Genomic DNA, 12,108 nt, shown 5'->3' with positions numbered 1-12,108 from the left:
TCTCTCTCTCTCACTCATACGTACATATACACACATAAATTCTCTCTCCTTTTCTCACTCACATTCGCAAACAATTTCTACAAGTGATCATTACGTCATTATTTATTACTCATCATTACGCGTACAGTATTATTCTGTACGTATCGTGATCGTTTATTATTACTTAAAAAAAAAAAAAAAAAAAAAGATGTTTTGGCTTTGGCAGAGAAGAGACCAGAGAACTGTCCTACCGCTCCGCGCCGAGTACTTAATTTAAAGGCGATCGATACACACTTAAAGATTAACGTTAACGATTTACTCTACTTTGTTAGTGATAAAATGATTTTCCGACGGACATAATAGCGCGAAAAAAGGGATTTAAGGGGGGGAAGAAGGAAGGAAGAATTGTTGGCGCGCCATGGAATGTCTATGTATGGAACGATGCGAGCTGCGAAGGACGAATTCTCTGAAGCTCCCGTCGACCGTACACATTATTAGATGTCCCGTCGTCGTCTCTTCGCCTTACATTACATTACGCTACATTACATTACATATTACATGCGTGTCGCCGATAATAAAAATAAAGAACTGGCATCTCTAATATATATATATCAACCAGTCATTATAAACATTCGATCCGTTTAGAGGCCATTTGGAAACGCTGCGTTTCTTCTCTAATATAATTTAATAATAGATTCATCTATAAAAAAAAACCCGCGTGTCTTGTACTCTACGGAACTCGAAGGCACAAATTCTTCTCATTTCACATTTACATTATAGTCGGCGATTATCCTACTATTCAGAATCCAAAAGAATTAATCTATCAAAAAATATATACAGGGTGTTTCTAAATAAGTGTGAAAAACTTTAGGAGATGATTCTTTGTCAAAATTAAAAGGTTTTAATTTTTTTTTCTCAAATTTTGAACAAGTTAAAAAAATGAAATTTGGTGGATATTTTCTATTAATAAAAAAGATATTTATTAATATTTTTTAAATCTTTCCATATAAGTTATAAGAGGATGAAACTAACAAGCCCTATTCAATTTTTTATTAGAACTTTTTAACGGATCGGAAGGTGATCATCTAAAAATATGCGTTAGAAAGCTTTCCTTTAAAAACTTTTTTCTTTTATTTTTTTCGTAAAATCAATAGTTTTCAAGAAAAAAAATAAAAACCTAATTTTTACCTCTCCCTTTGGAGGAATGTAATTCCTCAGGGAGGGATATAGTATATGTACGTTTATATGAAAAACTCCTTTTAATTTTCGACATAGAATCATCTCTTAAAATTTTTCGCACTTATTTAGGAACACCCTGTATATAATAACAAAGATCGGTTCAATTCAATTCCTTCGTGTATAAAATGTGCACCGGGTGCATTAGGCACTAAATAGAATATTACATGTCACCTAAATGTCTCCGTGGAATAACAGACACAGCGGCGAACGATAAATCTATTACATAGTATATACAATTATTGTGCGTAGAGTAAGCAAGGTCTCGTTCCTCCCTTATAAATTATTATTGTCCATCGGGGATATGTTCACACTGGCAAGTCGAAGGCACTGTTCATCATTCATTCAGAGCTGTGTATATATGACGCGATGAATATAAAAATCGATAGATATCAAAAATATATCGGCTATTTTTTTTATAAAGTTGCGATCGTAATTTTCCTAAATGTCGCGTCGTATTAGAGAGGCACAATCGGTTTTGTAATTTGAGTATGTCTTATAATATCTTTGATCGTTTAAAATCTTTTTTCCCCTCCTCCTCATATATACATGCATACATTGTATATATTTATTTATCTATATTTATACGCATCAATGTTGAGTAAAAAATATATTCAAGAATCTGATTAATAATCATCAACAAACAATACATAATGACGAATACGTTTCTTCCGTACTCGTAATTATATATCGATATTTTATTATAATCATTCATTCAACCTAACATTGATACGCATTAATATACATATAATAATAATAATAATAATAATCGTGGCGCGAGCGTCGTGGTAGCTCTTCACACAAACACAAACGAACATGAAGAAAAAAAAAAAAAATACCTTCTTGCCACTATAATTTAATTAAAAAAGAGCCCCTTATCAATATATTAGTCGTCCATGTCTCGACACTTGTATATAGAGAGAGACGCTCGAACTCGACGAGCTGATCACAGTTCGTATACCTATTCTCTTCTCATCCCTCTCTCCCACGATTCGCTCGCGCGAGGAGGAGAGCACCGTTGCACCAGTCTCATATGTAGATCGCCTCGGAACCCTTGTTGCTTTGGTGAGCGCCGCCACCGGCGCCGTAGGCGTTCGTGGGCGACGCTATGCACTCGGACCAGTCGCTGTTGGAGTGGGGCGAGCTGGAGGACCAATGACCCGGACTATCCGGCGACGGCGTAGGAAAGCTCTCTGGAGCTTGCATGAGATGCTGGGGCGTGACATCGGGTCCAGAATGATGGGACGGCGGCGTCAAGTAGTACTGTTGCTGAGGCTGCTGCTGGACTTGTTGCGTCTGCTGCATCTGTTGTTGCTGCTGCTGCTGCTGTTGTTGTTGTTGCTGCTGCTGCACCTGACTCGACGTGTAGGGCAGATTGTCGAAGTCGAAGCCCACCGGCGGCATGCTGCCGTGTTTCTGATGCGTCGCCTGCCTCATGGCGGCGATGTGAGTGGGCGAGGTGGGTAACGAAGGCCGGCTCTTCGCCGGCGAGGGCGAACCCATGTAGCTAGCTTGCGGGGAGAGGGTCATGTTGGATTGCACCGAGTGCGGCGGCGATTGGTTGCTGTAAGGGGGCGACAGGGTGTTCACCATACCCTGTTGCTGCCGTTGATGCGGCGCTAGGAGCTGGTCGTGAAACGGCAGTCCGTAATTGAAGGTGTCCAGGCCGAGTTGCTGCAGACCCTGCATCGACTGACCCTTGATGCAGTCCTCGTAAGGCGGAGGTTGCTTCGCCGTAGCAGTATGCGCCACCAAGGGTAACGCGTTACTATATAGGCTCGCGCTGTCGTACGGACTTGTTGGCAGGTTGCCGTCGGCACCCTCCGCTCCTTGCGGGATCTCCTGGTTTGGGGGCTGAGCGCCACGCTTGGCCGGCGGTTTCTTCACCGACGGTTTTCGTCTTATCATCACTACCGCGCCGCCTTCCGATTCCGGGCTGTTCGGGTTTGCGCCTGCCTTTGACCGCTTCTTCGACTTGCTCTGCTTTGGCGCCGAGCCGATTACCGTGGGATGCGTGATTAATTGCGGATGATTCGGGGAGCCTGCGAAGAAAAGTCACGTTACGTTACATATGACGTTATATATACATATATATAAAATAGAGATAAAGAATAAAGACGCTTACCCATGAGAGGACCATTCGGAATGACCGTGACCATCTGCGGCGACCTAGGCACGTGTTCGTCAAGTAGTCTGACGATATCGTGATGCAGTCTCTCGCTGGCGACGTCGCGCGGCAACCGATCCATGTGATCCGTGATCTCCCTGTTGGCAAACGTGTCCAACAGAGCTTTGCACGCCTCGAAGCTACCCTCGCGGGCGGCGAGGAACAACGGGGTCTCATCTTTGTCGTCTTGCGCGTCTCTGTTCGCGCCGTGGACCAACAGTATATTCACGGCATCGACGTTATTCACCGCCGCCGCCCAATGCAACGCGGTCTTGCCGCTATTGTCAGCGGCATTGATATCCGCATCGGCGTTAATGAGATCTTCGACCATGCGCTCGGTAGCCAGACGAGCCGCTAATATCAGCGGTGTCGTCCCGTCGTGCATACGCGCATTCAGATTCGTCGCTCGATTGCGCAACAGAATTTGAAAGACACCCATGGCGTCAGCCGCGACTGAGGAATGCAGCGGAGTACGACCGGTGTTATCCTGGAAATTCGCGTCGGCGCCGGCATCCAGGAGTCTCTTGGTCGCGTCCGACCTGGCGTAACGCGCCGCCAGATGCAGCGACGTCTCGCCGCTCTTGTCCGTGGACTTGGCGTTCAAGTCGGCGCCCTGGGCGACCAGGTCGGCGATCTTCGCCGCGGCGCCGTCGCTCTCGTCCTCTTCCTCGCCAGTGTCCAGGCCACCACCACGCATCGCTGCTACCATCAGTGGCGTCATGCCGCATGGACCGCGAGCGTTCACGTCCTGGCCGTGTTCCAAACTGGGAGGTGTCAGGACACCAGCCGCATCCGGCCGACATATCTCCGCTGCGTCCAGATGCTGTTGCGTCCACATGCGTGGCTCCGTCTCCTCATAATCAGTGATGACAGTATGATCACTGGCGTAACCCGGCTCGATCGCGCGCATTCGCTTCGACGGCGGCAGATCGGACTCGTCGTCGGACCACTGAGACTGAACCCGACCGGTCACCACGTCCAGATCCATGCAGTTCACCGATGGTTGCTTATTGAGATTTCGCATCTCCTGGCCGTCCGGACCGCGTCGACGCGAGCGACGCCGTTGACCGCTGCCGCTGTTGGTTCTCAGGAAGCCCTCGGGGAACCAGGTAACTCCTACAGCGCGTTTCCGTTGCGCGGTCACCAACACGCCCATCAGCAACGCGGCGAGCACCACGATAACCACGCCGATGAAGACATACTTGTAATTGGTCGCACTGTCGGGATACTCTGGACTCTGGGGATCTACGACACCTCGTACTTGCTCGATGGGGAAGTTTCGCAGCAGGGTGTGCTTCGACGCAGTGGCGGCCAGGAAATCGGCCGCTTCGGCGGCCGATGGGAAACATCCCGTGGCATCTCGACGGGAAGCATTGAGCGTGATGGAAATCGGAGTGCACTTGCGGTTATCGATCTCCAGATAGATGATTACGCCGTTTTGATTGTTCGTCTGAATTATCGTCGGCCGGCCGAAGATGCTGGTGTGAATGCTGGTGGGGTCTCTCTCGGATTTCCAAGGGTATATCATATCATTGCCCAGTTCGTCCTGCTTCACGCGTGCCGTCGTTCTCAGTTCGTTGCCGAGTTCGCGCAGGAAGGTCACGACGTTCGAGCGAAAGGTCTGCATGTCCATCCTTAGAACAATGGACATGGCACCTTTGGCCAACGACGGTGGTTCCCTGTCGCAGTCCAGACCGTCCCAGTTGCACTCCTCGTTGTTGCAGCCGTAATCGCAGTGGCCGTTGGCGTAGTGTTTCTTGCAATACGCGTCGTAAACCGGACTGTAAAAAGCAAAGAAAGTAATAAGTAAAAATGCAACAAATATAAGCACACAATTTATTAGAATCTTGATCTATAATCAAATAATTTAAGTTTCGTAAAAGTCTTATAGGAACAGTCAAAATCTATAAAACATGCTAATGAATTAAGAGTCTGTTATTAATACTCACTTGCAAGGGGCGACTTTTCGCTCGCAATCTCTGCCATCGAAGAGACACTGCGGATTGTTGCAAACCTCGTCGCAGACGCCGTTCATAAACACGTCCCAGCATCTGATCGGCGCAGAACAATTGCGCCACGGATTAATGCCGAGCGAGCAATCCTGTCCGTCGAAGTTGCACGCGTGCGTGTTACACTCATCGTCGCAGTGATTATTTCCGGCCTTCTCCTCGCAGCGGTTCTCCATACACTTTCTCCGCTCGCGCTCCATATTATAATCGTAAGCGTTCGCGATCTTCGGCACGTTGGACCTGCCGAACACCCCGCCGGGATAACTCGGATCGTACATGTCACAGTTCTTGCCGATCCACTTGGGTGGACAGTCGCAGGCGTAGTCGTCGATCTTGTTGACGCAAGGAGCGCCCTGTTGACACGGGTTACTCTTGCATTCGTCCCGGGCGTCGTACTCGCAGTGCGCGCCCGTCGTACCTGGTGTACAGTAGCAGCGATAACCGATCCCGGTCACGTGACACGTGCCACCGTTCTGACAAGGCTCGGTGTCGCAGTAGGATCCGGCGAACTCGCAATTGGTACCGTGATAATCGGTGGGACAGATGCACGTGTGTCTGTCCTGCTTAGCTGTGCATACGCCGCCGTTTTGGCACGGCGAGCTGTCGCAGAAGTTCACCTTAATCTCGCAGTGACGACCCATGTAACCAGGCTTGCAGTTGCAGTGATAGTTGTTGATCAGTTGAACGCAGTCCTGAGTACCGGGCGCGATGCAAGGATTCGACAGACACTCGTTGATGTCGCCCTCGCATCTCTTCCCGACGAAACCGTCCGGACACGAGCACGCGAAACCGCCGACCTTGTCGGTGCACGTGCCGTTGTTGTGACAGGCGCCTATCACGCAGTCGTCGACGTTAATTTCGCATATGAAGCCGAGGGTGCCGGGCGGGCAAATGCAGGAGAAGTGGTTGACCATATCGTGACAGGTGCCGCCGTTCTGGCAGGGACTCGGTTGACAGTCGTCGATATTGAGCTCGCAGTTCTGACCTTGGAAGCCCTTGGTGCACTGGCACTGATACGAGCCAACGAGATCCTTGCACGTCGCGCCGTTTTGACAGGGCGCCGAGTCGCATTCGTTGATCTCCTCCTGACAGTAGGAGCCGGTGTAACCCTCCAGGCAATGACAACGATGACTGTTGCCTATGTCCTCGCAGGTGCCGTTGTTGCACAGATTCTTCTCCGGCACGCCCTTCCGTAAGGCCGCGTCCTTGCAGGAAACCATCTCTACGTCGCAAACCTTGCCGGTCCATCCGGGAGGACAGTTGCAGTGATACTTGTTCTTCGTCTGAACGCAGGTCGCCTGATTCTCGCATGGATTGTTGGCGCACCAGTCCACGTAAGTGTCGCAGTGCGTCCCGGTGTAACCGTACGGACAATGACACGTGTAATACTGCACGTGATCGTGACAGGTAGCGCCATTTTGACAGGGCGAGCTGTCGCACTCGTTGATGCGGTACTGACAGTTGAATCCGGTGTAGCCGCTTTTGCAGATGCACGTGTAGTTGTTGATGCCGTCGATGCATTTGCCGCCGTTCATGCAGCTACTGTCGGTGCAATCCTCGTCGTTGGTCTGACAATTGATGCCGGAGAAGCCGCGACGGCATTGGCACGTGTAGGAATTGACGTACTCCTTGCAGATCGCTCCGTTCTGACAGGGCTGCGACAGACATTCGTCGATGTCGACCTCGCAATGCTTGCCGCTGAAACCGTCCACGCAGAGGCACGTGTAATCGCCGATGCCGTCCAAACAGGTGCCGCCGTTTTGACAGGGAACTGTGAACAGACGAGAGAACAATGTCCTTGAATAGCATTTGGATGTTTGAAAAAAAAAAAAAAAAAAAATGCGTTTAATTTAATCTGTCCAGTCGTCGCGGACGATAAGACAGATGACGTTCTGCGGATTCGCATTAAGGCTCTCGAATGGGAGCGCAAAGGCGGATCTGCATCTGTAACGAACTGTAAAGAACAGCCGGTACTCACATGATGCACAGTCATCGGTATTGATGATGCAATCACGGCCCTCGTAGCCCTTCGCGCACACGCAATGGTAAGAGCCGTTGGTGTTCCGGCAAGTGGCACCGTTCCTGCACGGAGATGTCATCACGCATTCGTCCACATCCTCGTCGCAGAGTCTGCCCGTGTAACCGACCGTACATGTGCACGCAAAGTCGAGGAAGTTCGACGATGGCGAGCATTTCGCTCCGTGAAGACATCTGAAAATGACGCAGCAACGCGATTACAAAGTCGTTATTGTATATCTATAGATGGTTTTGTCAAACGAAGCTCTTTAAAAAAAAAAGCGAAAGCTATATTATGTAGTAGAACCACAATACTATACAAATAAGTTGAAGTGTAAGAATGATTTTGCGCAAGTAAGTTGCAGGGTATAATATAATTGCATTTTATATTATATTAAACAAATAAAAAGATGCTTGTTTCTTCTTTTCAGTAATATCGAAATTCTGATTCTGATTAATACAACAGATTGCGCAATCGCAATAATAAACAATAACTTTACAGTTTCACAGTATTACGCAAATCTCTAATTGACGTTTCATGCAAATGAATTTTCGGAATAGAGAATCGTACTTGTTCGGCGAGCAAGGGTCCAGCTTATCCTCGCAATTTCTGCCGGTGTGAGGCAGTTCGCAGACGCATTTGTAATCGTTGACAAGATCGATGCAGGATCCGCCGTTCTGACAGGGGTTGTTGGCGCAATCGTCGATGTTGGTCTCGCAGTTGGTCCCGGCGTAGCCAGGCAGGCACTTGCAGCTGTAGCCATTGAGATGGTCGTTGCACGTGCCACCATGCTGGCAGGGATTCGAGCCACATTCATCGATATCCGCCTCGCACCTCTTGCCGCCGTAACCGGGCAGGCAGTGGCAGAGAAACTGATTCACCCCGTCCTCGCAAGTGCCGCCGTTCAGGCAGGGCGAGCTCGAGCACTCGTCCACGTCGCTCAGACACCTGGCGTCGTAGTAGCCGCGCGGGCATTCGCATCTGAAGCCGTTTATTATGTCGATGCAGCGGCCGCCGTTCGCGCACGGGTTGCTTGCGCATTCATTTATGTCAGTCTCGCAGTGCTGGCCAGTGAAGCCGGGCTCACACTCGCAGGAGTACCTGAAAAACGAGAAATTTTATAGAATTTTTAAATTAAATTCGCCTTATAATTATCAAAGATGCTTCTTTTTACAATAATAATTTTTTCTAGACTTATTCATAGACGTTGATTTAAATTGATATAAATTTGATGATTTTTTTTTAAATAAAATAAAAAATTATATTAATGCGTGCATTATTTATATATTTTTATATACAGGGTGTTTCATATAATTATATCTATTTTTTGACAGAAAAAATATATATAATTACTCACCTGTTGATTCCATCGATGCATCTGGCCCCGTTCCGGCACGGATTGCTGTAGCACTCGTTGACGTTAACTTCGCAATTGATACCGGAAGTACCCGGCCGGCAGATACACTGATAACCGTTGATGCGGTCCTCGCATCTGCCGCCAAACTGGCACGGATTGCTCTCGCACTCGTCTATCTGGGTCTGGCAGAGTTTGCCGGTGAAGCCCGGGAAGCAGTTGCAGACGAAGCTGTTCTCGCCGTCGATGCAGGTTCCGCTGTGACATGGATTTGACGCGCAGTCGTTGATGTTGGTCTCACAGGAGGCACCGGTGAAGCCGGGTGGGCATTCGCATGTGTACCTCGCTATGCCGTCCTGGCACGTACCGCCGTTCTTGCACGGCGAGGAAGCACAGTCGTCGATATTGATTTGGCAGTGGGAACCGGCGAAACCATCGGCGCATCTGCACTTGAAGGAGTTGATAAGGTCGCTGCAGATGCCGCCGTTCAGGCACGGTCTCGCCGCGCATTCGTCTATGTCGATCTCGCATTGGGTGCCGGTGAAGCCTTGAAACAGAAAAATATCATTTATAAGAAAAATATAATATATATGTAGATAGATAAATAAGAAAACATGTAATGTCTATGCAATATGATGTATACACGGGAAAAAAATATTAGCTACCATAGCTGAAGAGTTAGGGGTCCCTATATTACACCTGAAATTTAGTTACCATGTCTAAAGTTTAGCTATGGTAACAACTATAATTTAACACGGGGAATTTTCTACTAAATTATATTATAATATCTTATTCTCGATTAATATTTTTTGACAGAAATCAGCTGATAACTGTCAAAAATATTAATCGAGTTTAAAGTATTATATAACCTATTATTTAATACATATTATCGTATTTAAATTTTTATAACATTATTTTAAAAATTAATTAGTAAATTAACGCTTTAATCAGCTGACGCTTTAGTCATATATGTCATGTAGAGCTTCAATTAATTTTTTTTCAGTAGTAATATACGACATTAATCAGACGTTGTGATTGCTCGGTAGATACACTGACAAATTATCCAAATTAATTATTATACAACAAATTAATTATATAACAAATTAATTATTTTTTACAATAATCAAGCTTCAAATACACAAGACATCTCGAAAATATTTCTATGAATACGAGAGAGAAAATATTATTGCGGAGAAAGAGACATTCTCTCTCTCAATGTCTCTTAATCAGCTGATTTTTCTGTCAAAAAATATTAATAAAATTTGCTAATTAAATATTCTAGCTTATCTATTTATATTTATATTGTGTATGTTATAATTTGCTAATTAAATTTTAAAATAATAATATAGTAAAAGTTAATATCATATATAAAATAGTAATACGTTGTAAATAATATGTTAGAATACCTTATTCTCGATTCATATTTTTTCTTTCTAAAGCTATATCTTTTCGAACGAATCTCCTTCGAGTTTTAATTAATTTTATTAATATTAAGTCATGTATACATATAGTATCGCGCGCGCGCTATTAGAGTGAAGTTGCCGATGTTTGTAGAATAGCGGCCATTACCGAAAAGCCGCGAGTATCAGGCAGTTGGAGCTGCGTCCCGCTGTGATTAATTAGTAAGCATAATCGTTAGAAACGATTTCTAACTTTTGTATTGTAATATTTATCAATCGCATATCATAATTTCAACGTTAATATGTAGTCGTAATTGTTCGAAACGCATATTTCGCGAAAAATTCGATGCAAAATCTCTTGCCAACATAACCCAACATAATCTGTTTTCGCGCGCGCGAATGTGTTGCGATCCGTGGATATATCTATCGTTAATTCTAGCTTACATATTTATATTGTGTATGTTATAATGCGAAATAATAAGATTATTCTAATATATGTATGTATTTTATTTGTTACAGGTAGCATTGCGATACACAGTGCGATTCACGCGTCGTGTCGGGAGTGCCGTGTAAAGTTTCGCGCGTCGGGAGTGCCGTGTAAAGTTTCGTGTGTCGGAAATGCCATGTAAAGGACAATCGTAATTATTTGTATTTTCGTGAGTGCTACGAAGGAGCAATGACGGTCGACCAAGAGAGGAGGAGGAGGCCCGGGGAGGCATCGGGCAACACTGGGGCAACTGTGAGGTATGCAATATGAAAACATTTTTTCTAAACTGCATTGTTTATAATATAAGATATTCGACACACACATATGTATATATATAATTTACATAATTTGAATATTTTGATTTCAGATCAATGTGTGCTGTACTACAACTCAGCTATTGCACGTATCGGTGAGTGAGAAATTGTTTATTTTATAACATTTTTGTATAGCGGTAATATGGAGGTGTATAGAATATGTTGAAAATATTAAAATAGTAACACACACACACATTTTAAATAATATGTTATATATTATCTTCGCGATTAATATTTTTTGACAAAAAATATTATAACATCCCTTTCCAAAAAAGGTATATTTATTAGTCGATTCTCGCAAGTATTGTTGCATCTTTTCCGCGATGTTGATTGACTGTTTCGATTCGCATTGTGCGTTATATTTATAGCATGGAGAGGCTGCCATCGTGAGGGTTAGTAGTTTAACAGTTTGTTGAAAATAAAATAAAATAAAATAATATGTTTTAAATAATATATTATAATAATACTTTTATCCGCGATTAATATTTTTTGACAGAAATCAGCTGATAACTGTCAAAAATATTAATTGAGTTTAAAGTATTATAATATATTATTTAAAACTAATATCATTATTTTATTTAATTTTATTTTGAACAAATTGTCAAACTGCTAACCCTCGCGATGACAGCTTCTCGATGCTACGAATATAACGCACAACGCGAATCTTGACAGCCAATGAGCATCACATAAAAGCACCACAATAAACTTTGATATATGAGAGTATCGACTTTATCTTTTTTAGAAAAGGATTATAATTTTTATATATGTATACTAATAATTATAATAATCATTTTATTTTATAATCATATAAAATAATTATTATAATTATTAATATCACATATAAAATTTAATGTAATCATAAAAACTACAATTATAATAATTTTTAATAAATTTGAATAAGCATTTATTACACACAGATACACATATATAAGTAAATAGTTATCATTTTAACAATTTTATGCATTATTGAGTTTATAATTGAACAATGTTTCCACGTCACGTTTATTTCGGTATTAAAATTTCCGCGACTGACTTCAAATTTATTTCTCAACCATGAAAAAAGCGAATCCACGTGTTTTACCGCGCTTCCGCATGATGATATTTCTGGCGGTCCCTGCACCAGGTGGTCTTAATGGCTAGGTTTC

At 44.3% G+C, this 12,108-nt stretch overlaps 1 protein-coding gene across 2 annotated transcripts in view; it reads right to left on the bottom strand.

The window, feature by feature from the left end:
* Positions 1–166: 166 nt before the first annotated feature.
* The window catches only part of N (neurogenic locus Notch protein), a 260,129-nt gene continuing 248,187 nt past the window's right edge, over positions 167–12,108 (bottom strand). For both annotated transcript variants that reach the window (XM_083039314.1, XM_083039315.1), the window contains 6 exons: positions 8,766–9,309; positions 7,979–8,509; positions 7,370–7,602; positions 5,332–7,162; positions 3,341–5,163; positions 167–3,257 (listed from right to left, as the gene is read on the bottom strand). In XM_083039314.1, the coding sequence (XP_082895440.1) occupies positions 2,245–3,257; positions 3,341–5,163; positions 5,332–7,162; positions 7,370–7,602; positions 7,979–8,509; positions 8,766–9,309 (5,975 nt within the window). In that variant the 3' untranslated portion in view covers positions 167–2,244. The remainder of the gene's footprint in view (positions 3,258–3,340; positions 5,164–5,331; positions 7,163–7,369; positions 7,603–7,978; positions 8,510–8,765; positions 9,310–12,108) is intronic.

This window comes from Prenolepis imparis, unplaced genomic scaffold, assembly GCF_030444845.1.
Source record: "Prenolepis imparis isolate NDT839.2.m4 unplaced genomic scaffold, iyPreImpa1.0 SCAF_5, whole genome shotgun sequence".
Taxonomy (NCBI): domain Eukaryota; kingdom Metazoa; phylum Arthropoda; class Insecta; order Hymenoptera; family Formicidae; genus Prenolepis; species Prenolepis imparis.
This window is presented reverse-complemented; position numbering and strand designations above follow the sequence as displayed.